At 39.9% G+C, this 25671-nt stretch overlaps 1 protein-coding gene across 7 annotated transcripts in view; it reads left to right on the forward strand.

Moving 5' to 3' along the window:
* The window catches only part of TENM2 (teneurin transmembrane protein 2), a 1374704-nt gene that overhangs the window by 1192572 nt on the left and 156461 nt on the right, over positions 1 to 25671 (forward strand). For 4 of the 7 annotated variants that reach the window (XM_019506505.1, XM_019506510.1, XM_019506507.1 and 1 more), the window contains 3 exons: positions 1014 to 1209; positions 4658 to 4759; positions 20569 to 20763. In XM_019506505.1, the coding sequence (XP_019362050.1) occupies positions 1014 to 1209; positions 4658 to 4759; positions 20569 to 20763 (493 nt within the window). Of the gene's footprint in view, positions 1 to 1013; positions 1210 to 2502; positions 2548 to 4657; positions 4760 to 20568; positions 20764 to 25671 lie in introns of all 7 variants that reach the window. The other 3 variants (XM_019506504.1, XM_019506506.1, XM_019506509.1) reach the window with 1 other exon arrangement.

Below are 25671 nucleotides of genomic sequence, written 5' to 3' on the forward strand. Positions count from 1 at the left end.
CCCCACTTCCTCCCTTCTTTCCCCCCAAGCCTCTCCCCCAGTGCCTGCCCCTCAAGTCCCACATCTCCCCTTACATTTCCTCCATACCAGTAGGCTCTGCCCCGGTGCAGCCTGGGGCACAGAGCATGCCTCCAGCTCGACCCTATAGCAGCAGCATGGAGCCGGCACTGCTGTTCCAGCCTGGCCCATAGCTCCAGCATTTCCCAGGCTGTAACAGGGATGGAGCCTACTGCACAGAGCAAAGGTAGAGAGGAGCATGACAGTGGGCAAGATAGAGGGAGAAGTGTTGTAGGGAGGTAGAGACTGGAGAGTGCAGGGGAGGAGTGGCAGGACATGCAAAGGCAGTGGGGCAGGCCTGTTAAATGGGAGGGGGGGATCTCATCTTTTAATAAACTAAATACGGTAAGTTTGTTATTAAATGAGGATTCCTGATTTTGGAAATTTATATAAGAACCTAAATTTGCTATGTATCAAATCATTGCTTTCTCTTGCATCTTGCTTCTAACAGTGGTCAATACCTGATGCTCCAGAAAGAGGTGAAAAATCATCCTAATCAGCTGAATCAATTGAACAATGCTGTATTTGTGATATGAGGGAGGAGTTGCATCTTGAATTCTCTTACAATTTTCTTACCCCCTGTAACATGAAAGCTTATTGAAGTTTTGTTGGCTGTTAAAATTATTGCTGGTAACAAGTCCACTTCATTTTTTTGTTTTGCTGTAACTAATTAGCAACTCTTCTGAAACTCAGGCTGTGGAAATGCTTAAATTGGGCACCTTTCAACATTTTTGCAGAATGAAAATGCGTAACTCTGGTTCACAGAATCAGAAAGAATAAAAATCGTGGTTTGTTAGTAGTATCATGATGAATGAGGAAAGGCTAGCTTCAACGAGATGCATTCTTCAAAAAAGGTTGTTAAAAAAGGGCATTTTAGGCAAAGGCAAGGCATCTTGTAGATTTTGATCTGTGGCATTGCTACACTTGAGTATTTCTGTGTCTGTTTGTCCCCTCAGTATGATTTCATGGAACGTCTGGATGGGAAGGAGAAATGGAGTGTGGTGGAATCCCCTCGAGAGCGGCGCAGTATCCAGACTCTTGTTCAGAATGAAGCTGTTTTTGTTCAGTACTTGGATGTGGGTTTGTGGCACTTGGCGTTTTACAATGACGGCAAAGACAAAGAGATGGTTTCTTTCAGCACAGTTATCTTGGGTATGTATGCCTCCATGCTGAGAACTTTTTTTCTCTGGTTATCTCTATTAAATGTGAATGCATTCTGTCAGCTTCTTCCTTTTGTGAACATTTCATAGTAGTGCAATCATTTGATTAATGTGGAGAGAAAGTAAGAAAAAGAGGGAAATCTTTTGAGGGGTGAGTTGTAGATGCTTATGCTTCTGGTATTGCAGCAGAGTGCTGTGATCCTGTTGCTGTGTAACTGTCTTTCAAAGGAAAATGAATATACCCAGAGGCTTTACAATGGACACATTTTATTCCTACAGTTGTGAATCAATAAGCAGTTTTATTGACTGGTTCTGAAAAGCCACATTCTGATTGGCCATTTAAAGCTTTTGGATGTTGTCACAGGCAGCTCCCTGTGGAGACCTCACTACTCCAACACAGTAAAACCTCATAAAAAAATGTAGATGGTATCCCAGTTATAGGGTAAACTGTACGGTAGACTCCTTTCAGTCCCTCTTGAGCACAACCCTCAGGGTTTTGCTACCTTCCCTCTCTGCAGATAGAACAATGCCATCATATTACCCTTAGACTGGACCTCTGAGGCTATAGCCCTCCTGCTTACTAACCATGTTAATCCAACAGGTCTAGCTCTGTTTAGTAATTTAGAAGCCCTTTTCCTCTGGGAACCTGTTAGCAGCAAGCTGATAGAAGTGGCTCAAAAAACCAAAACCATTATTACTTTTCTCATGTTTATTCACCCAAAGATAAGTAGAATATAGAGTAAAGGGCAAAATCAGTAAATGATTGTGTGTGCATCTCCTCTTGCGTAAACATAAATATTTTCTGTTTTTACTAACTTCTAGTAACTTCTAGTCATGCTTATCATTACCAGGTCTGGTTTGGGAGAGAGAGCCAGCTAGCTGTAAACTCAGCAACTTTCTCTGTGTATATCCATTAGAGTGTTCTTGCTGAGTTGGTGCTGGCAAACCACCCAACCCTTTTGCTGTCTCTAAGATTTTAGTATGCTTGATCTGAGCCCACAAGAGGCCAAGAAGGATCAATATAGGTCTAGGAAAAGTAGTCCCTGCTAGTCTAGGTGACTCCAGGTAGGGTCATTCCCCAGTGGCCTTATTTTAGTTAATAGCTATCCTGGGGTCCATTTAAATGGCCTTATCGCTCTCATTGTATCGATTCTTATTTCCTTCCCCCTCAACAGCTGCTTTGGTATAGTTCCTAACAGTCAGGTAGAATAATATCAAAATAGGTGAAATTAGGTGCCTGTGATATTGTAGAATGTGCTATGCATAGTTCCCTCTTTCTTCACAGAGGAGACAGGCCTGTTGATTGCTACTACCCCAAAAGGAGGCAGAGGTGAGTGTCAAGCAACCACCCCCCCCTCCCCAATATCTCCTCCAGCATTCAAAATTGGACCTTTCCATTAAGAAGTGGAATGAAGGGCAAAGGGCCTACAGCCTGTGCTCAGGGGCAAAGTAAAGAGAGAAGCTTGAGGCTTTGTGGAGGCTAGAAGGGAAGGGTTCGATCTAGCATTAGCATCTAGCTTTATCAAAAGCTTGATGAAGTTGGGTGAAGTGCTTGAATAACTTCCCCATTCTCACAGCAATATCAGAAATTGAGAAGGAGTTTTCCCTGCTTTGTGAAAGTTCATTTCTTCACCATCTGATTAAGGAATTAAGAAGTAGCACTGCTAGACTTTGTGAACCTTATATACTCCTCTTTGTGTTGGGAGTGTCATTGCTGTTCAGCAAGAAGGAGGGAGAGAATAATCCCAAACTTTATGGAGGAGATTGTCAAATAATGAAAAACAGAGAAAGCTATTTTTAAGGCAGATGAATTCTCTTAGTATGGATATATCATGGATTTAATTTTCCTCCTCTCTTCTCCTGATTTCATGTTGGATTCACTGGAGCAAGTCCTGATTAACATTGATATGAGAGGATAGCCAAACCATATACCTTTAGTTTAGGAGTATTTGTTGCTTGTTACTGAAATGTAAGATACAAAAGGTAATTTTCCTTCATAATCCACAAATGGTTTTATAAGTCGTCACACATGCACACAATCATGTATATGTCCACATATGCACATGTAGAGAGTATTTTTCCTGGGCGTTTATACACAGGTTCCAGAAGTGGCGGGGGGGCGAGGGGACGCACTTTAATTAAAGCAGTTGGACTGTCTCTAATTAAAGAACCTGGAGTGTCTCATGTATCAATGTCCCCGTGCTTAAAAATGGGGGTTGAACAAGCTTTAGTTAAAGCAACCCCACCGCCATATTTAAGTGCGGGGATGCTGATACACAAGGTGCTGGAGTCTGCTGGAGCTCGGTAATTACTACACTCCAGATGACTCACTTAATTACAGCATGTCAGAGCAGCCTCACTGCTCATGTATAGGTGCCTCATAATTCTAAATGTTATGTGAGCTACACGTGCAATACCTCTAATATTTGGTGTACTTCTACTGGTCTCACAGAAACTATTGCTTGAGACGCAATAAGCTGCTTGTCTTAAAGAGTTGCCTGGTCTGGACTACAGTTTACAGGAAGGTCAAAGAGATAATAGTCAGGTAGACATCTTGATAGAGCAATGATAGTAATTGGCCTGAAATGCAGAGAGAAGTACAGTATTTTATCTAGTTCAGAGGTTCTTCCACACTTACTTATTATCAAAACTTTCACCATCACAAGGGAGCTGAAAGCTTCTATGATATGGCATAGGAGAAAGGATGGCAGAAAAGATGTCAACACACACACCACAGTGAATTCATTGTACTTTTGAATACAAGGAAAGTACGGTAGAGCAAAGGAAATGAATGCTTCCACAGTTGAGTTTCCTCCTCAAAAACAACAAAGTGACATTTTAAAGTATTACACATTCCAGTTTCTGTTTGCACCACAAATGTGAATAGTATTGAAAGGCCAAGATGATGGTTATCATTTGAGTTTGCATTTACTTTGAGGTCCCTTTTCTCTCTTAGAATTCTTTACTTTAGTTAAAATTTGTTCTGTGTTCATAATCCTACAGTATGACTTTAGCCCAAAAAGTAAATATAATTTATATGTGAAACCTTTTATTTCTTTTAATTTGATACAAAACAAAATTGAGATCAATATTTATGGTTCTATTAATTCAAGTCCGAAGTTCTATCTACATGTTGTAAAACTGTTGCTATTTATACAATTCCTGGCACAGATGTGTGGAAGACAACATTGACCAAATTAAAAATGAAGATATCTGGACATGTTTAAAAAAGGCTAAAAACATATTTTAAAAATTAAAATACTTAGGGTCCAAAAATATTTAGAAAACATCAAAACAAGTAAGGTTAATATTTGGAACTTTTTAAATGTAACTTCTTGTCATTAGGTTGAATCCCAAACTCCATATGCATATACAACATGTTTTCTCTGACACTTGGAAAAAGAACTACTAATGTGTCCTGGGTCTCTTCTTTTTTTCAGATTCAGTGCAGGATTGTCCCCGTAACTGCCATGGGAATGGCGAGTGTGTATCTGGAGTCTGCCACTGTTTTCCAGGATTTCATGGAGCTGATTGTGCAAAAGGTATTATTCACACCATGTTGAAATAATCTGCTACAAACAGGTTTCCCTAATTTCCTGGTTCATGTGGGAGTTTGTGTGTTTGTGATTTTGAGGTGAGCATTCAGTGGTCTGTGGAACATGTGTGTTTTGGATGCTCTTTGAAACACAGTGGCAACCCTTCAGAAAACTCTCCTATTTTCCTTTAAGTTATCAATAATATTATTTCTGTAGTAGCAGTGTTCCTTATACTTACTCTAAGAGATACCACAGACACTGAGGTCTGAGATATCAAGACAATTGGCAAGACATTAAAGGCGACAACTGCATATAATCAAAGCATACCAAATTGTCATGTGTATTAATAAATACACAGTGACACCGGTGCACATTTGGTTGGTGTTAATCTAAGAATCTATAAATGCTTGACTGCCACTCTTTAGACATCACTGTATGCACGTTGAGTTATGGAGCAATAATGCAGGGTGTTCTGAGCCTCCTTTACATATTCACCTCTAATACTGTACTGAAAATTTATGCCAGTATACACTGTTTATTCAGGCTGCATCAGACAAACAACTTTATTATGAGACACTTGTCAACCAGTTATAGCTCAATAAACTTACCAGCATTACTCAATCAATACATAATCCCCTCACCTTGTCCTTTCCACCCTGTCTTCTGTCAAAAGTACAGAAATTATGAGTTTGTGGAAGTTTTTAGTTTTCTTCCCTCTTTGTTAATGATTTTATTTAGTTAGGGAATTAGGGAGCATCAGGCAGTAATGTAAGATACAATTATCCATATAATGTAATATATGAATAACATATAATGTCACATATAATATATGTAACATATAATTCATGAATATATGAATAACATATAATGTAAGATATATAATTACTGTTTGGGTTATATCTCCAAGTCTGAAGTGATTTCTGAATAGCTTACCCGCTCTGGAAAGGGGATGACCACACCACCACACTCCCTTTCCACAGTGTAGTTTGGCAGCTCCAGTTCTCTGCAGCCTCAGACACCTGGGCCCCCTGTGGTGCCTGGACCAAGACATGGGAGTAGGAGCCAGGAACTTTTAGGGAGAGTCTGAATTAGGGAGCATCAGGCAGTAATGTAAGAGCCTAACAGATTCTCATAGCCTGATACAAACTTCTGATGCAGAGAGCTGATGCAAGGTCCTTTGTGCAACTTACTCATTTAGAGGCAGTGCTAGGGAGACTCTCAGGTAGAGTGGCCCTACCTTCCCTCCACCCCTGTATGAAAGCAACACCTGGGAACAATCTGCACACCATCTCCATGTGATTTGCTATTGGTTAAAATAGTGGAGAGATACAGGAAGGACCACTCATCTACATGTCCATAGATCCACAGTGGCTCCAATACATTGTATGTCTAGTATGGAAGAGATACAGCTAATAGCACATGATATAAAACTGGAATATTAATGGCCCTGAAATTCCTAGGCTACACCTCTCCTATCAGTTAACGGACTGGATTTCACCAGTAGCAGAAAGCTCATGCTCTTAATGGGCACATCCACACATGCAAGCACATGCGCTTGCAACAGCTCAAATAGAAGCGGTGCAAATTTGAGCTGGGGCTGTTTGCCTCAGTGCACGTGCTTGGACATGAACTTTGTTGTGGAGCAAATGGTGCCACTTGGGGCAAAACAGCTCTGCCTGGGTCCTCCCGGATCTGCAGCCAGGGGGAACTAGAGCCCGAGTCCAGCACCTGTGCTGTCCCCAGCAGTATAAAAAGCTGCCCTGTCCTGGCCCCACCCATACAAAAGTAGCTCAGGGCTACTTGCTCTCAGGAGCTTCTGAGGTCCAGCCAACTGGGGACACTGGGGACACTGCCCCTTGTGCCAGCTGGATTGCTGAAGCAGCCCTGAATGTTCCCTGCACCCTTTACCCACTGCAGCAGTCTGGCAGTGGGGGCTGCTGCCTAGCTGTGACCTGCTGCTCACCTGCCAAACCCGGATGGGGACTGCACAGATAGTAGAGGCATCTGCCCCTCTGGGCCAGCTGCCAGTGGACTGTGGCTACAGGGTTGGTCTCTGTGCGGCACTACTGCCATGAGTTCCCCCTGCCCAGCCATCTGGGCAGCTATCGCCTGGAAGATGTTCCAGGTGTGGTGGCCTGCTTTGAACTGCCAAAGGATGTCCTTCTGGCCCCATTTGGCCAGGTCAGCTACAGCCAGCTGGGTCCAAGGTGTCAGCTCTGAGCAAGCAGGGTCCTGCCACTGGCCTCCCGAGCAGGAATTCTGGTGTTCCCTGTTGGAAAACTGAAAAATCCCTGACAAAAAAATCCCAAAGTCACTCTCTAAAATACCCCAAAATTTATGTCCCTCCACAAGTAAATCAAAATACCACTATAAAGAGACAGAGAGAGTGAAACAGAGACAGTGATCAGTTGGGCAATGTTTTATTGATATATCTACAGTGTTAAAGCAATGTAGAAGCCTACCAGTGTCTCTATCATATTAATAAAGTGAACTCTAAATACGTGTATTCATGAAACATGAATATATATTTTGCTGCCCTCCCACAGGGGTTACAGCCCCCCACACAGGGGCTGCAGCCCCACACAGGGGTTACGGCTCCACAACAGGGGTTTGAGATGGGGCAAGAGGCACATGCACGCTCATCTGGATGCGCCCACTGGGGCCAATCCTCATATTTCTACTCCATTGTTCCTGCAGCAAAACCCTTTGAGAGAGGGTATTCTGCTACCCAAATGCTTGCCTAAGTCTATCCCCATCATGCAGTTGCTCCAATAAAAGATACCTCCCACAAAATCCTTTCTCCTCATTTAAAATCCATGGAAGTTCAATCACACCCAATGACTAAGGGCTCCATTTACCATATTAAAAGTAATGACACATTTTAATGTTAGGTGGTATAAAGTCCACATTTAAGCCAGAAAATAAAAGTTTTTAACTAGGGGTAAGATTGATTGGGTGTACACCCATCTGAAACAAATGGGCTTGGTTTAAGCCAATGTTGAAGTGGTTGTAAATTGTTCTACACTGCAGATAACCTCCTATGTGTAAATATTTGCATAGGTTCTAGCAATAAGTAACCTATGACAAGAAGAGGCAGGTAATAGCATCAGTAAGGGAATATACAGTATGTAGTCATTATTATGTTACTTTGACATTATGTCATATTGCTTCTTTGTGTTCAGTTATTTTTTTCAGTAAGTTGCATGGCACTTCCTGGGAAGCACCAAACACTTCTTTTTTCCCACTTTGACAAACACCAGTGTTTGTTCCTGTTTTTGATAACAAACGCTTCTGTTGTTTTTGATTGGCCAGTGTTCCCCCTAAGTCAGTAAGCAGGAATGATTCCCAAAGTCTTGGTTTTTGAGCTTTACAGTGTTCACTGTTTAATGAGCAGTTGAACTACTATCTTGGCAGTGCAGCAAGCTGACTGTAATTTATTTTAATATCATGACATTTGAAAAATGCTCCCTATCCCCACCCTCAGGGCCACCATCATACACAGTTTGGCTAATGTGCAAGTGGTCATCTGCACTTTAATTTTGTCCTTAAAGGTAAACTTTTGTTTACCTTTAAAGGTAAGCATTTGTATACAAAATCTGTTTAGTTTATACTCAAAGGGTGATATTCTGCTTGGACTTATACCCACTACAAGTTTACATAGGCCTTACATACCATAATCATAAGCATGGTATAAACATCTACATAAATTCAAGGATGCAGAGTTTGACCTGAACTATCTGTTGAGAGCTAGTAACTGGTATTCTTGATTTGTGTTTAAAAACAGACAAAATAACTAGTGATAGTTCTTGCCAACTGCATTGAAGTTGGCATTTAGTAGATAAACATAATTGATTATGTCATGTAATAAGTAATACGTTTGAATTAATATCTTGATTTAAAATAGGTGCTTGGGGTTGTTTTTTTTTAAACCAGCAATTTGTACCATGTTCCATCAGTTGCTTCTCTTGTCTATCTGTAATAGCTCTCATTATTCAAATACATATTTATTCTCAACTTTTCCCTATTCTTCTTATGTGGCATTTTCATTATTTTATTTTTGTTCTGCTTGTTTTTGGCTTGCTGGCAAAGGACGGCACCATTTTAATAAGAATAAATACAAGGGTAGGTTTTTATTGCTTTTTTCATTCAAGTCCATCACTTTGTTAAAATAATTGCCAAGCCCATAAATTGTAGTTGTAACATATCTATTTTCATTATTTTTAAAAGATATGGTATTCCCAATGGTTTATTTAAAAAGGTGAAAGCTTTTACATATTGTTACCGTTCCCTTTATGTTGCATGTGTACTTTTGACCTGCTATATAAAAACTTAACAAGTTACATCCTAAAGTATTAGGTAAATAAGTACTATCACTAGGAATGGCAACTCCTGCTGCTCTACAGCTATCATTAAAGAAACCAATGTTTCTAGTACAAAACATAAACTGTTTTAATTAGAGGCTGATAAAACTGTTTGGCACTCTGAACCTGGGGTTACTGAGAGACTTGTTAGCAGAGCAGGGATTCTTCTTATGTGCAAATAATCCACTGTCAATAAATAGGTTACTTGGCACTCTTTTTTCCTGATCTAATGCGCAAAATAGTCCCATTGAATAAAACCGTGTAGGAGGGAGTCTGATGGGTGAAACAGTTTGAAAGTGAAAGTGCACCTTGCTTCCTAAGAGTGCACCTTGCTTCCGAAGCAAGCATTCAGTTATTTTTTGTACTGTACTTCTTATAGGAAACTTCCCTTTTCTCCATGATGAGTAAATGCGGTTCGGCTTACAATAACATTTTTTACATTACTTATTAACATTCCTTTTTCATGGGTTTAGTGTAAAAACTGTGGTTGTCATTTGGAGGTGGCCCAGAGTCATAGAAGAAGAACATGTGTCAGGTACACCAGGCTCCTTAGCACTCTGAAAGGAAGTGGACAGGTTTTGATAGAATAGCTTTGGCCACTGTATTTTGCCACTGCTCCCTAACTCTGCACAGAAGCAACTGTGCTTATGGCCTCTAAGGCAGTTCTTATGTAATCCCATTCCCTCCACTTAATCTGGTGTGTTATTCAAGTGAAACCTTTCAGATTGGTGCATTGACAAATTAGAAGTCATAGAGGAAATAGAACGTAGATTACATAGGAAATGCAGGTACCCACAAGTGAGATACCGTTTTTGGTATCAGCAGTGGTAGAACAAGAAAAAGGTCAGAGCTTAAGTAAAAGGGAAAAGACAGTAGAAAGATTTTATTATTATTACCACCATGCTGCCTAACAGTCCTAGTCAGGGAACTAGACACCATTTTGCTACATGCTGGGAAAACACAGAAGAAAAGGAATGTTCCTGCCCTAGATAATTTATAATCTGAGTATAAGTGCCAACAAATAGAAGGGTGAATACAAGGAGACAATGAGACAGTGTTGGTTAGCGTGGTAGGCAGTTGTCTCAGCCTAACTGTTGTCAAGATTTCTGTAGGACTCACAGCAAAGAAGAGTTTTAATGAGGGACCTGGAGAGAGATAATGAGGCAGCTTTGTGGACATTTACAGGGCATCCCTCCCCAAGGAGGAACAGAATGGGAGAAAACACAAAGGTGCTTGTTTAATATAACAAGATTGTGATGGAAGCTGGCATCATGTGACAATCAAAGGTGGGAGGCAACATTTCCATAGTGAAAGAGATTATTTGTTAGGGAGGATGTGTCATGAATGAAGGGCCTTGACTGTAAAAAGCAGCTTGTATTTGATCTAATGGTGAAGGGGGAGCCAGTGATTGGATCCAAAACAGGAGTGATGAAGTCGAAGTGACAGACTAGGAAAATGATCTCTGCTGCAGTGCTCTGAACGAAAATGAGCTGGCGAGACTACGTTTTTCAAGGCCAGGGAAAAAGTTGTTGCTATAATTGAGAGGTGATATGATGAGATCCTGAAAAAGAAGTTTAGCTGTGCAGATGGGTATAAAATCTTAGAGATGTTATTCAGAAGAAGTTAAAACATTTTAGTATTGCCCAAATGAGGTCTGTACTGATTATGGCCCTGTGTGAGAAGGAGCCTGGTGGTACTGTCTAGTGACTGGAAAAAAAAGTAAAGGGAAAGCCTGGCAATTAAGGATAAAAGGAGGAAAGAGAAATATAGTCAGAAAGTACTTTACTGAAAAATCATAGAATCACAGAAAAGTAGGGTTAGAAGGGACCACAGGAGGTCATCTAGTTCAACCCCTTTCTCAAGGCAAGATCATCCATGACTAAACCATCCTAAGCAAGTGTCTCTCTAACCTGCTCTTAAAAACTTCTAAGGAGGGAGATACCACAGCCTTTCTCGGTAACTTGTTCCAATGCCCACCATCATAGTAAGAAAATCCTTCATAATAGCCAACCTAAATTTCCCTTGCTTCAATTTACATAAAGCCCCATGAGTTAGAGCACCCTCCTCCCCCACCACCCAACAGATGTTCACCTGTTGGGTCAGGAAGATCAAGCCTGCCGGCAGTGGAGGAGCTAACCCTCTCCCCCAGCCCAGCTACAGTGCTGTCTGCAGGAAGGGAGAGCGGAGGGGGAGGGAGATGTAGGCTGAAGTTTGTGGGCTGGAGGGGCTCAAGGTCGGGGGAGGTTCCATCCCACCTGCCTCACCCTCCAGCTCAAGCCGGGCAAACCCCAGTCCATGGCTTGCTCCCCCTCCTCTCTCCCCCCGACCTTCCTGCAGACAACCCTGGGGGACAGGCTGGGCTGCATCAGCCCAGCCCCTTCATGTGACAAATTAACTCTAGGGAACACAAGCTCCAGGAGGCACTCCAAAGTGGAGCACCTTCATCTGATCCCTCATTTGATGAGGGTTAGTCAGGTGAGTCACCACTTTAAAAGTGCTCTGCAGCACATGTGTTGCAGCACAGCTCTAGAGCACTTTCAGGAGTCAATTGCTTACCAAACATAACTTATGTCCATGCCCTAAGTTTCCAAATCCTGTTCACAGTCATCCCAGTGTTACAGCTCCCAGTGTTAGCTGACTGATGGTATTACTGACAGATTGACAATGTTGCTGGCTGCCATGTGAAAATTTCCAGGTTCAAAAGTTAGCCTTCTGTCTTTACTCTTCATGGTAGGCTTCTTCCCAGTTTTACATGACTGTTGTGTATCCTGAAAAAAATCATATCACTTGCAAACATTTTTGTATCATTAAATGTCAATTACAGTTGCAAAACCAGTAAACTGACCTGAACCCCAGCTTGGCAGTGACCAATAGTCATTATCTGTCAGGTGCTCCATGGCCTCTGTAGAATGAGGTAGTGGCCTTAGTCCAATTACAGGGAATAGGTGTTTTCACCACAACATCTTCCTTTGTAATTGTATGTAATTGGCAGTCTAAACAGAGGCCAGAAAATAAGTGGTCCGTGGTGAACTCTTTACTTCTTAGATGTGATCACCTGAGAGCAAGTCTAAAGCACACAGCCAGTCAGAAGTAGAACAAAGAATGGAAACCCAACTAATTGGAATTCCAAGGAATAGAAACTTCCAGTCCTCAGGTTTTACCCCAAATATATAGATTTTATTGAAGATTAAAGGGTAAAGCAGAAGACTGTTTGTAAAGTGTGTTATGCTAGTTACAGGGAGGTATATACAGTGATGCAGATTACTGTGCAAGCAAGATCTTTAAAGAAGCCTCCCATCCTTGCAGTGCTCTTGGAAAAGGCTAGTTTCCAACTTCCAAATGGGACTCAACAATTGCTTTAGCTTTGTCATACTTTGAGAAAACAGACTTTAAAGTGAGTATCATTTAGGTACACAAAAAGTTGTAGGTCATTCTTTTTAGGGGGTTTTAGGACATGTGAATTCTGAGCTGTCTTCAACATAATTAAGAGCTTGTCTAAATAAAAGGTTATTCCAGAGTAGATTCATAGATGGTAGGGTCAGAAGGGACCTCACTAGGTCATTGAGTCCGACCCCCTGCCCTGGACAGGAAAGAGCACTGGGGTCAAACTACCCCAGCTGTGTGCTTCTCCAGTCTCCTCTTGAAGACCCCCGAGGTAGGGGAGAGCACCCCCTCCCTTTGAAACCCATTCCAGATTCTGGCAACCCTTACTGTGAAGAAGTTCTTCCTGATGTCCAACATAAATCTGCTCTCCATCAATTTATTGGCATTGTTCCTAGTTACTCCATGGGCTGCTCTTGTAAATAGAGCATCTTTTGCGAAGACTGAAAAGATCTAGGTCCCTCAGTCTCTCTGTAACAGGGCCTTGCCTGCAGGCTTCTGACCATACAAGTGACCTCCTCTGAATCCTCTCAGGATTCTCCACATCCCTTTTGAAGTGCAGCATCCAAAACTGGATGCAGTACTCCAGCTGCAGCCTGAACAGTGCCGCATAGAGGGGAAGCATCACCTCCTTGGACCTCTTCATCACGCATCTGCTAATGCACAATAAAGTGCAGTTAGCCTTGTTGATCACTTCACTTCAGTAATTTTTTCTTATTTAGAAATAAAAGTACTTTTTCTTGTTTAGCATAATCCAATTCCAGATCCCTGGATATATAAGCAAACAAAAACGTTTAGTGTCATAGTGCTTAGGGTCGGAAGGGACCTAAAGCAGATCATCAGGTCCAACCCACTGCCCCAGGCAGGAACGGGTACTGGGGTCATATCACACTATCCAAATATCTGTCCAGCCTCCTCTTGAAAACCCCCAAGGTAGTAGAGTGCACCACCTCCCTTGGGAGCCCCTTCCAGAGCTTGGCAGCCCTAACTGTAAAGTAATGTTTCCTGATGTCCAGCCTAAACCTTCTCTCTTACAATTTGTGGCCATTATTCCTAGTAACCCCTGGTGGTGCCCTGGGGAACAGAGCCTCCCCCAATTCCCACAGGTCCACCCTGGTGGGTTTGTAAATGGCCACCAGATCCCCTCTCAGCCTTCTGTTGTGGAGGCTGAATTGGTTCACGCCCTTTAGCCTCTCTTCATAGGGCCTGCCCCGCTGCCCCTTTCTTTTCTTGTCCTCTCCCATACATGTAGAATGACTTTCATGTGGTGAATTGTGCACATGCATTAAGAACTTCAGGCACTTGTAAGTCTGGCAGAATTTTAGATATTTAATAACGATCATCTCTGGTCTTTCATAGAACCACAAAACCCTATCTATTTTTTTACTCCCAGTTTGTTTTCACTACCGAAATAGCAGTGAAAGCCTCTAAGATAAGATATTTTAGAAACCTCCTAATCCTTCTCGCTATTTTTTCAGAGTATAAATTGTTCAAGATTCAAACTTGAACTTGCCTCTAAGAACTGTCTATTTCAACATCTCAAACACTCCTCAGCGGAGATTAGAAGGAATAATTTCTTGTTCTGTACATCATCAGTTTTGTCAGTAACATAGTTGTTTTTCCTCAGGCTCTCACAACCCAGAACCCATAGATAACAAAGAGGGTGTCATGCTTTTGGGTGATGTCTACACAACTTTTTTTTCATACTTTCTCTGTTTTTGAGGCCACCTACATTTAGATCTGAAGCTGTAGCCAGCTGCCGCTCCAACACTTCATGTTCATGAAGGTAGCAAGTAGGTTTCACCCCTCTCCATCCACCATTAAATGTAGGATTGGGTATGAGAAATGATATTCAGACCATATATGGCTCAGTGAATAGCATAAATATTAGTAACATATTCAGCATTTTTAATTATCCATTCCTAGGGACTGTTTATGGTTATTGCTTATTACTGTAGGAATTCATAACCTAATGTTTGTTATGCTTCTGAAATTTCTAGTCTCCACAGAAAGGAGAGGGGCATCAGTATTCTATGACAGAACACCAAATATAAAGATACTTTATGAAGCAGAAATTTTTGTTACGGTAACAATAAGTATAGCACCTATCTAATGCAAGTAGATAACGTGTGAGGATAGTACAGGAAGGAAGAGCAAAAGCTTTCACTGTGACATCTAAGGTCACACCAATAATAATAATAATAATAATAAGACAATCCATAGCCCTGTTTATAAACATTGGCCAAAGCAAAAGCAAAACCTTGCTTAGAATTCAAAAGAATGTAAATATTCATTATGTGATTAATGCTGCTCAGTCACTCCTAGAAAAAAATCATGGAATTTTTTGTAGAGCAGCTTAAGTACTTATTGATTGAGAACTTTTATAACTCTCAAAATGGAGGCATCCCCATATCTCTACAGGTATTTTAAATGAATTGAATTAATCATAGGCTTAAAAGTCTCCAGCGATCTTCGTTAACTTCCCTGGGTTTAATTAAAACATCTGTGCGCTTTTAATTTATCGATTCATCCAACTCATATGTCATGTTTTTAACACACCCCAGCATGCTCTGCATCATTTTTAACCCGATTTCCACTTAACTAAAGCAATTAAATTCACCCCGGATTAATTAAAGCATCCATACTTTAGTGCTTAAGTCAGCGTGTGCTGCTTTCCCCAAATGGTTTCTGAATGTCAGAGATTTGACACACCTGATGAGTTTTTTTGTCCTCCTGGAAATTCTTCTACGAATCCCTTTCGTGCTTGCTAATGTGCAGTTTGATAGAACAAGAATAGGAAGCTTGGCAAGCCTCAAGTTTTGGCAACATAACTAAGAACTTTTAGTTCACGGTTGTCATTAAGAACCATATATTTTGGGTACATACTTATTTAAACATAGCCATATCTGATTCCATATCTGAACTACACAGCAAGCTCTGAGTAATTCTGGAACTTCTAGTATGTTTTTCTGTACTACACATTTGTCTTGGAGAGCGATGTATTCATTAGAAAAGGACATTCTGGGCACATGTGGCTCTTTTAAATGGGCTTAGCCTAAAATTGCCATTTTTGAGGTGCATTAAGAGCACATGTCTACATGTGCATGCCCTTAGTGCACCTTAAAAATGGCAATATAAGGTTCTGTGAGCCTTAAATTTAGGCACGAATAGCTAAGTCACATTAATGCACATGTAAACACACTAATGCACATTAACGTGGCGGCCGTCAGTGGATACAAACTGCATTAATGTGCGTGAGCATGTCTGCACATGTGCTAATGTAACTTAGCTATTCATGCCTAAATTTAATGCTCCTTAATGTGCATTAGCACGTCCATGTGTAGACATGTGCCTAAATCACCTTAATGTGCCTTAAGCAAAGGCACATTAAGTTTAGATGCATGTAAATACACATGTAGACACACCCTCTATGTAGCAAAGCCAAAATTGTGCATCTCTTGAAACTGTTGATGACAAGACTAAAATTGAAACAGCACTAAAAGTTATATTCCCATTCGTTCTCGAGACCCAAGTTATATTCCCTGCATTCATTTGTCATTGGAGCTCAGTCGGGTAAGTCTGTCACATATGAATGCTAACTCCTAAGCATGAATTAAAGCAACCTAAAAGCTGCTGTAAATTGCGCTAGTTTCCCACACTCTGAAGACACCTTTACTGTTGTTAGCACAATGTTGAGCGAAAGGATAAGTGAATCAAGTCCCATTTTTCCTGATCATATCATTTTCACCAGCCAGAGGAAACACCTTCTCAAGGTTCTGGCATTCTGCAAAGCTTATTCTTTCAGTGGGATTTTGGGCTGTTGAGGCCTTTCAAAAATCAGCCCACTTATATCAAAGTAGGCTTAATTGGGTTCTAAGATGTTAGCCTTAGACACCTACGTTTGCAACTTTTGGTTCAATTCTAAATTATGTAAAACACTGCTGTATAACTATGGAACTAAATTCAGTTCTCACTTTATAAAGTACAGCTTTATTAACTAAATTTGCACCTGTTTCCATTAGAGTATAGCTCCTTGCCTAGGGTATATTTATAAACTATTATAATAAACTGGCATATGCAATTGAAATGCAATACCTTGGCAATTACAGTAAATGCTCAGGACACAGCATAGTAGAATGTAATGTAACTATAATGTTCTTCAGATCTATAGAACAGGATGTTGTAGTGTAGGTAACCTGTTACATACAGATCTTTACAACAATTGGACCTTATTTCCAATCCAGTTTGAAGCAGATTATGAAATGTGTTTGGTGATTTTAACTTAGTCTCTAGTGAGCTGTAATCCATCTCTCTCAAACACATGCAAAACTATGCATAATAACTCAGCAGTAGCAGCTTAATCTCTGCTAAAAGGAAGTCCTGGGTTGAGTTATTACAGAGACTGAATTAATTATCCTCAAGAGGAAGTGTTCCCAGAAGGTCAGCTTTGAGATCATTGGTAAGAAGTTCAAACCACATCTGTCTCCACTATAACTCACAGTGGTCAGTAAAATATTAAAGAACTTTATTTCTAATGTGCCAGTTTTGTACTTAATGATTCACATAAAAAGGAATATGTACAGCTTTGTCTAAGAACAAAGAGAAAATTGAGTTTGGATAAAGGTACGTAATGCTTAAATGCATATAAAATACTAGCTACATACTGCAAGGTATAAAAAAGGATTTTTGTCCATCTCTAAATTACAGTTGTGAGTTTTGTCCTCTGTACATGTTAAAGAAATATTGAGGATTTTCAGAATTGTATAAAAGTACCTTGTTCATGCTGGGCTGTTTTCCTGTCTTCAAAATCAATTAATTGTTCTGAATATTATCTCAGCCAAGTGAAATATCCTCACACTGTCTCTGTTGTTGAGACACTGAATCTGTGCCCTCATGCTGAGATGTCACTCCATTCAGGTCCATCTAGTTTGCCTAAGGAGATGGACCTAGCCTACCAGAGATGAACTCCTCCCCATGCTTCATAGCCCTGGGCTCTCTTGGGCTAATGGTAATGGGATGAAGTTGTGTCTTTTAATCCTAGGCTTACAAAATGTGGAGTTCTTTTTAGTAGGTAGGTTCAACTGTGGTCAATCTGTCTGTGCTTACTTTGAATTTTATGACATAGATTAATTCAAATGTTCAAAGTTAAGTTTATATAAAGTATATGTCCTTGTATGTGTGTGTGAATATATATGTGTGTGTGTTTGTACATTGATAATATATGTGTGCGCAAAATGGTGTTGGATCAAAAATAGAGAAAGAGAAGGCAACAACAAAAAATCAAACAGAGACATAGAAATACCAATAGCAAAAAAAACCTTAGGAGAAAGTAGGAAAGGGAGAGAGTAATTGGGCCAAGTGCTATCTATAATGTGGCATAGACATTTTCAGCAAAGAAACTGGCTTCTGCTACTTGATTTTTGGTATTTGGAGAAGCAACACTCAGTAAACAAACAGGTTTGCATAAGAGATACCCAACTCCATCATTGGTTTCTTTTCCAAACTGAAGTAACCTGCAAACCCCCAGTGATAGATAACTGTTCAGGTAAAAAAATATTTCACTTCAAAAAATATCTGAAAATTATTGCAGATTCAAACACCTAGCCTTGCAGTCCTTTTGTCTGGAGTCAGTGGAACAGCTCAAGTGAATGAGGGCTGGTCCCAGGTATGTGATGAAGAAATGGATGGAATAGTATTATGTCCACATTTTTTTCATAACAAATCTGATCATTTGGTTCCTCCGAATGGTTTAAGTTAAGGTGGAAGTAAAAGCAAGAGCAAAGTAAGAATGGATCTTGAGCAGCAATATTCTAATAGCTTTGAACAAACATGATGTTCCCACTTAATATCAAACAGAGTAATGTACCCTCTTCCCTTCCCAAGACCCTCTCTGTCTGTCATCCATATTTTCTCCTTATCTGTGGCTGGTAACCAGCTTCCCAGTCTTCGGTAGACACTGCAGTTCATATAGGACTCAATTTATGTGGTGGACTTAGGCACCTTTGTGCTTCTCTAGGGGCCTAAATGCAATATTTCTTTGTTTCTAACATTCACAAAACATGCACCTAAACTCCCTTGATGTATACATTTCCATTACTGTGCATACACACAACCTACCAACTCTTGAGGGCATTAAACTGCTCAGTGTTTTGTATTTAAGACCATCAAGTTCCAGAAAATAGGTATCCACCTATCACTCTTGTAGGCCCTGCTCTAGAACATATCTAACTATTTTAAGAAATTAGATAAGCATACCTCCTTTTCCAGTAGTCCAGTGGTTAGAGCATTCACGTGTTAGAAGAGACCCACATTCAAATCCTTTCTCCACCTGAGGGAAACTAAAAATCTCTCAAGAGGGAGCCCTCATCCTGAGGATATAGGTCAGCATGGAGTATAGTGCTTGGTCCCTTTTACTGGATTTGTTCCATTGTGTATAAAATATTAATTGTAGCAAGGAAACTGAGTTTTCCCTTTTTCTTGGTAAGTGCCTTAATTAATGTTATAGAATCATTCTTAGACTTTTTCCCTGTGGCTCAATTATTATGTAATTATTCTAAACAAAGTGGAATGGTTGCAACAAGGGGGACTGAGACACCAAAATAGCCTGATGCTTTAGGCATTTCTATGGGAGATGTGGGTTCATATCCTCTTAGGCAGATTTGATCCAAGGTGTCTCATATCCCAAGTGAATGCTCTTATCACAGAACTGTTGGTAAAAAGTGGGGGGGGGGGTTGCCATCTTTTACATCATCACCATCTCTAGCTTTCTTTGAAAGGACTGGCTCCGCCTTAGCATTTGAAGGAAAAGGCTCTCATACCTTCCTCTAGGTTGTGGTTGTGCACCCTGAATGGGATAGGCACTCCATGCAAAGAGCAAAGTTTCAACCTTACCTCTCCACTATAAATTGCATCCCTAGGTACCTAACTCTTCCTACACATTATATAGGAGCTTGTGATTCAAGACTCAAATTCCACCAGACAGCAGGGTTCCCAAGTGAAATTAGATTATGATATCCATTTGTGGTATTCCTTCTCAGGCTTTTCTTTGGTGGCAGGATGTGAACACTGCAGATGAAGATTCTAGTAATCACTTTGCCCAAGATGCTGGTATAAGAATATTAAAGTTACAAAGTAAAATGGTGAAATTTTAGTGAGAAAAGTTGCCTAGATCATTCAAAAATGCTGTGCAAGAAAAAAAAAGGCCATACCAGTGAGGCATAACAGCATGTGATTGGACTGCCTTGGAGCACATCAATACTCTTCTATCACATCCGTGAAAATCAGAAGTTAGTGGGCATATGCAATTAATGTGCACATAAACTTCAGGGCTTATTGCTCCAGAGGTTTTTGCTCCCGGGTGTGCCGTTTGAACATGTGCCCATGAGCAAAAAACTCTTCTGTATATTGCTCCTGAATTTATTCGTGCACAGCACATTGAGTTCCAGTTGGAGCAGCCCTGCAGAGGGGCTGGCTGGAGCATGAGAGTGCTTCACTGTGGGTCTAGCCAGCAGGCAGCCACTTACTGAAGCATCCTTGTGCCCCAGCCAGCCAGGGCAGTATCTACACATGCACTACTACACATGAAAAAACTCCAGAACAAGCTAATACTTGTATTTACAAGTTCTAGCCTGCTCCAGAGTTTATTAGTTTTGCGTGCCCTAATAGGGGTGCACGTGTAGATCTGGAGACATTTACTGTGGAGCTAATTAGGCAGTTCCACAGTAAATGTCTCATGTAGATGCACCCAGTTCATGTAAAACTAATTTGACGTCAGAATCAAATCCATTCATTTTGACTTGTTAATAGTGGCCATTCCAGACATTTCCTTAGTCCCCATAGTTGTCAAGTTTGAGATAAATAGCATCTATAGCCTAAAAATATATATGTACTTATATATATATAATCATATTTGAGTGATCAAAAGCTGAATTACTACATACTGACTGCATTTTCTGATAAATTACCTTGGTTATATTTATCCAAAAGAAGGTTTAAAGTAATTTTTTAAAGCAATGTTATGAGAGTACAAATATAAACCTGTGCACCATCTCTTTCTGTCACTCAATTATCCAGCTGCATGCCCTGTTCTGTGTAGTGGTAATGGACAATACTCCAAAGGAACCTGTTTGTGCTACAGTGGCTGGAAAGGGCCAGAATGTGATGTACCCATCAGCCAGTGTATTGATCCCTCATGTGGAGGTCATGGAACTTGCGTTGAAGGGAATTGTGTCTGCTCTGTTGGCTACAAAGGAGAGAACTGTGAAGAAGGTAAATGTTACAGTACAAACTCTATGTATGCTTTGAGTGTATCTTCTGAGTTTACAGACCCAAAGGGTAGGGAGGGAAGGAGAAGGAATTCCATAATGTTCAAGTTTAAATCTGCTCTAGCAGACAGTACACAGGTGGGCATTTCATATATGGAGTCCATTCAGTTTTACTGCTCTGGGAAACGTTAAATTGTATTTTGATCTGCTGTGTAGTTAATATTGTCATTATTCTGCAGTGGTAGAAATGTCCCCCAGAATTGTCTGCTACAAGTAAATCTGAGAGATTTTTCTGAAGAATCAAGATAATTCTTTTCCTTTTTTTATGGATTATATTTATTGAACATTTTTAATGTAAACTGGAGAACAAAATGAAACGTGGTTTACAAAATGGCATAACTGAAACCCACAAAAGGCAAATGCTTCAGTCACTATTAATACAGAAAGAGAAGAGCCAGGTTTGGAAGACTATAGATATCCACGCTACTTAGAGACATCATGTAGGGTAAATTACTCTTGTTAAACACAATCACATGGAATTAAAGAAAAGTAGATGGTACACAAAAATGGTAGCAATTTAACAAATGCTAAAAAGCTCTTTATATTGAAAATTTAAGTAGTCATTTTTTGTGTATATAAAAAATGAGAGTATTTAACAAAATGATCTGACCAAATATGGTCACAGATAGAATTCCGCAATGGTTTTGTTCATGATTACTTTTGCAAAATGTGCCACAACATAAATCAGAGAGCTGCCTCTTTTATTTTAAGTGTAATTGTATTGTTTTATAAGGAAAATTAGCTCAGGAGAATTGCCAAAATTCTGAAGTCCTCTGCTCATCCTGAGAGCCTGTCAGTTTTAGTTCAGGCTACTCCATGTGACCGGCCAGTGTTCATCACCTCTGACCTGAAAAGGGGAGCATTTCTTTAGTTGAGATAATAGGTCTGTGACCAGGCTCATTCAAACCTTGGCTCTGTACTGAATATTCTAACTGATGCAGGAGTTTGTCTGCTAGGAATTAGGCGGAGTGCACCTGTTCAGCTAATAGGCTAGTAAACAGCTGTCTGTCACCAGAAAACATAGGCAGAGATAATTAAGGCTTTCCCAGATAACACAAGTATGTCTCAGTCCTGTTGTTGGGAGACCAGTGTATGGGATTTTTGTCAATGCTACAGAGGCTGCTACCATTGGACTAATTACAGTCAACTATTATAAAGTGCATTTTTATCAGCTTCTCCCAGAAAATGGCTTATAACCCCAGATGCATTAAAGAGTTCGTTCAAAACCCACTAAAGTAAATGATGTTATTTCTATTAATTTCAGAGGCCTTTGCATCAGATTTATTCTGTAACGCCCTTCCTCCCTCCCAGCAAAGGTAATTCACAGTTCATCTAACTGTGGAAGACTGAAGGAGATGCTCAAACATTATATAATATGGTGCCTACCATTCTCATGTAAGGGTAAAAATTAGAAGGCAGAGATGGAAAGGAATGGTTCTAGCTCTTCTTTCACCATCCAGACCAGGTCCTGTGAATCCAAGAATTAACTTTTAGAACAAATTCTACTCTTTTGTCTGGTCCTGTTTAGTTAATATGAAGGTTAGTCCTGTTTAAGGTTAGTCATGAGATTCCACCTTGTTGATTAAATATTATGAGTAAATTTGAAAGATGATATTATTAGGAAACCTTTCCTGATAGGTAAATTTAAGCATGCTTTCTTCATTTCATTCCATTAATTCCACCTAGGAGCACATGAAGCAGTCCCTCTCCTTCCCTGGTTATTGTACCATTCAAATACTTATAAACATGCTCCATCTCACTGTCTTTAGTCATCATTTAGTAAGGCTATACATATTCATTACCTTGTATCTGTCCTCATAAGTCAGTCTCTCCTGACAGTCACTTCTGTTTCTTCAGATCCCCTGCAATTTCTTGGCGTCTTTCTGGTGTTAAGTTTTCCAGAGCTGAATGCAGCATCCTAAGTGCTGTTTCACCTGGATATAAATTGTAGTTTTTAGGAATTCTATGAACATTAATTAAATTCTATGCCTATTAGACACTGTAACCCCCTAAAACATCATTATAAGAAATAACAGCAGGGTGCTAGTTCCACTATGATTAAGATAAACCTAGTTTGCTTGATTACTCAGAATAATCATGTGTCTTGAAAATTGCTGTGTAGTGTGTCTTATGTAGTGTGGGCTTAGCAGTCCAAATCCCATGACATTAAAATTTTACAGTCCTTACAACTGAATGGAGGGCAAAAGTGTTAGCTGAGCCACTCAGCAAGGAGATATTCCCAGGGAGTGCCCTTTTCTCCCTAACGTGTGTTACCACAGAAAAGAAGGCAAATTCAGTATCCAAGAAGTTTATTAAGGCAGAGATAAGGTTCAACAGAAGTGCAGCATTCCCTTCCAGAACAGAATGTGCTTATACCTAAACTTCTGACAACCAAGAAATACAGAGTTAATGCAACAGAGTTAAAACAAATCAGTTTATCCCTGTCTTGAAATCCTTATGGTGCCTTTTGTGAATGCTGGCCCATCCTGCTTTAGCAAACATCATGGCACACTATCCCTCTAGATGACAGGAAGTGCTGTAGGGACAGAGTATGTGAGTGAGCACAAGAGGAGAAACGAGCAGGCTGTGGTATCATCACAAAGACAAAGGTGCATTAGGCCAGGCTTAATGAACATAAGCAGGCTACACTTACTCTGTGTCCCAACATTTTATGTACAAACCACCTTTGAGTAGCTAGTGTTACTACACTTGACTCTCTGAAATATCTACCTACTTTTATCTCTGTTGTAACAGAACGATGTCATGTACACTGCCAAACCACTAAGAGCTTCCATGGTGTTGTGCTGTCTCTACATGCACAATTTATCTAATTCTTTAGGGGGAAAAGAGGTGTATTATCCATTGGGATGCAAAAACACCGCTTCTCAAATTACAATGTGAGCTGTGACAACCTTCTTCAAGTATTCCCTGATCCAGCCACCAAAGTTGTATATAACAGTGGGCGCATCTACACAAGATGCTGGCTGCACAGTAGCCTGATACTACTATGCAGTAGTGTTGTGTGGGAAAAACCATGCTGAGATACTACTCCACAGTAGTATTAGGCCACTGTGCAGTAGCATCACTTAAAAGGCATTCACCAGCACTCCTGCACAGTAACTCCAGTTATTGCTCATTTAGTTAGCACTCGCTTATAAAAGTACTAACTGAATGCACAGTAACCACAGAGTAGTAGTGTCTTGTGTAGACGTGCCCAGTGAAGGGCAACTGGTTACTGTGAAGGGAAACGAATTAATACAATTCTGAGACAGAATGTATCACATAAAGTAGCACCTTTTCTTCTTGTCTGCTTTTTGTAGGGAATCCATAACTGAAACTTATTTGTAATGTATCTCCAGTTGCAGTTGCTAACCTGAGAGTCAGAGTAAAGGTTGTAGGGCAGGTCTTACAGGAGCATTAACTCCTTTTGTCTTGGTTTTCAGAGATTTAAATAGCAGTTGTATTCAATATTCTGGGAGGATATGAGGCTTCCCTTACCCCTGCATTAATGAAGTTTTTGGCTTTAGTCAATTTTTAAGGTAGGAAGAAGGATTTAGATGATTTAATCATTGGTGCTTGAAAGGATAAGGTTTTTAGAAGATAGATGAATTGCAGAAGGCAAGCTGTATTAACTCTGAACTTAGAAAAGGCCAGTAACATGACAAGAAAGGTTAAAATAACCTTTTGCATACATCATTTGGCAAAAAAAAAAATTCATAGCAATGACATTGCTACTTCAAAATCTCTTCTCTTTTGTAAATATTTTGCACACTAATTCAGGAGCTACTGAATAAACGGTGAAATATCAAGTGGTTTCTCAACAGATTTAAGTGATCATCCAGTCTTATTTAAATTTTCTGAATGAATTAACAACACAACAAAACAAGTAAACATATCTGAATTTATATTATAGTATGAAATCTCTATTGATTTGTACTCCCCAAAAGAATGGGTCAAGTTGATTCATATGCTATTCTTCCACTAGGAAATGGAATTAGAAGCTGTGGGTCAGCATATTTTCACCAGTTAGTTTTTTATTTCTGATATTCATCATAGTCATATCGTTCAAACAATTTACCTGAAATGGCAGTGGCACCAAAATCGATATTTGTGATTCACAATTTTTGCTGCATAAACACAGTTGCTCTATTAACAGATTTGCACAAGAAAATAAAATGGCATATTTGTCAGATTTCATTCAATATGGTTTGGAGGGAGACACGTGAAATTGACAAATTAGGTTAAGTTAACAGTGTTTTTCTTGTCAGTTTCATGGTCAAGTCATTTTTCAATGACATTTAACTTCATAAGTGTAATTCATGGTTCTTTGGGGGGTTTATAGTACATATTATTCGGAAAACTCCTTGACCTCCTTTTTTGTCCTTAGGGATACAAATTGCATTCACTACCCTTTTTGTCAAATCTACAGAGGGTCCAACATTAAATGAGTTCTAATGATCTGAGCTGCCAAGGGGCTGTGGGTTCTAAGTCTTATATACTTAACTGCTAAAGCATATTGTCCTTTGTTTAAACACTACAGAAGCTCCTTATAAAATACCGTTGTAACCCCTATTAAAGATTTGGGGCAAGAACATCTGCTGCTGTAAATGTGAGCTCTGTCGAAGTTAACCATTTTATGCTGATATATGGCAGTTTAGGATCCGGCCCAAGATACCAACCCTAAAAATATTGTTTATAAATTAAACTAAATTTGAATCCATAACTCCTTTTGAAGTCTGAAAGCTATTACTTAATCACTTGGTAGAATTAAATAATTGTAAAATATATTTACCTAGAACAATAGGCAGAAGGTTTAGCAAACATTATTCTATAAAATAAGTGGGGGGGCGGG

The sequence above is a fragment of the Gavialis gangeticus genome, unplaced genomic scaffold, assembly GCF_001723915.1.
Source record: "Gavialis gangeticus isolate Ggan-Ray unplaced genomic scaffold, GavGan_comp1, whole genome shotgun sequence".
In the NCBI taxonomy this organism is placed as follows: Eukaryota; Metazoa; Chordata; order Crocodylia; family Gavialidae; genus Gavialis; species Gavialis gangeticus.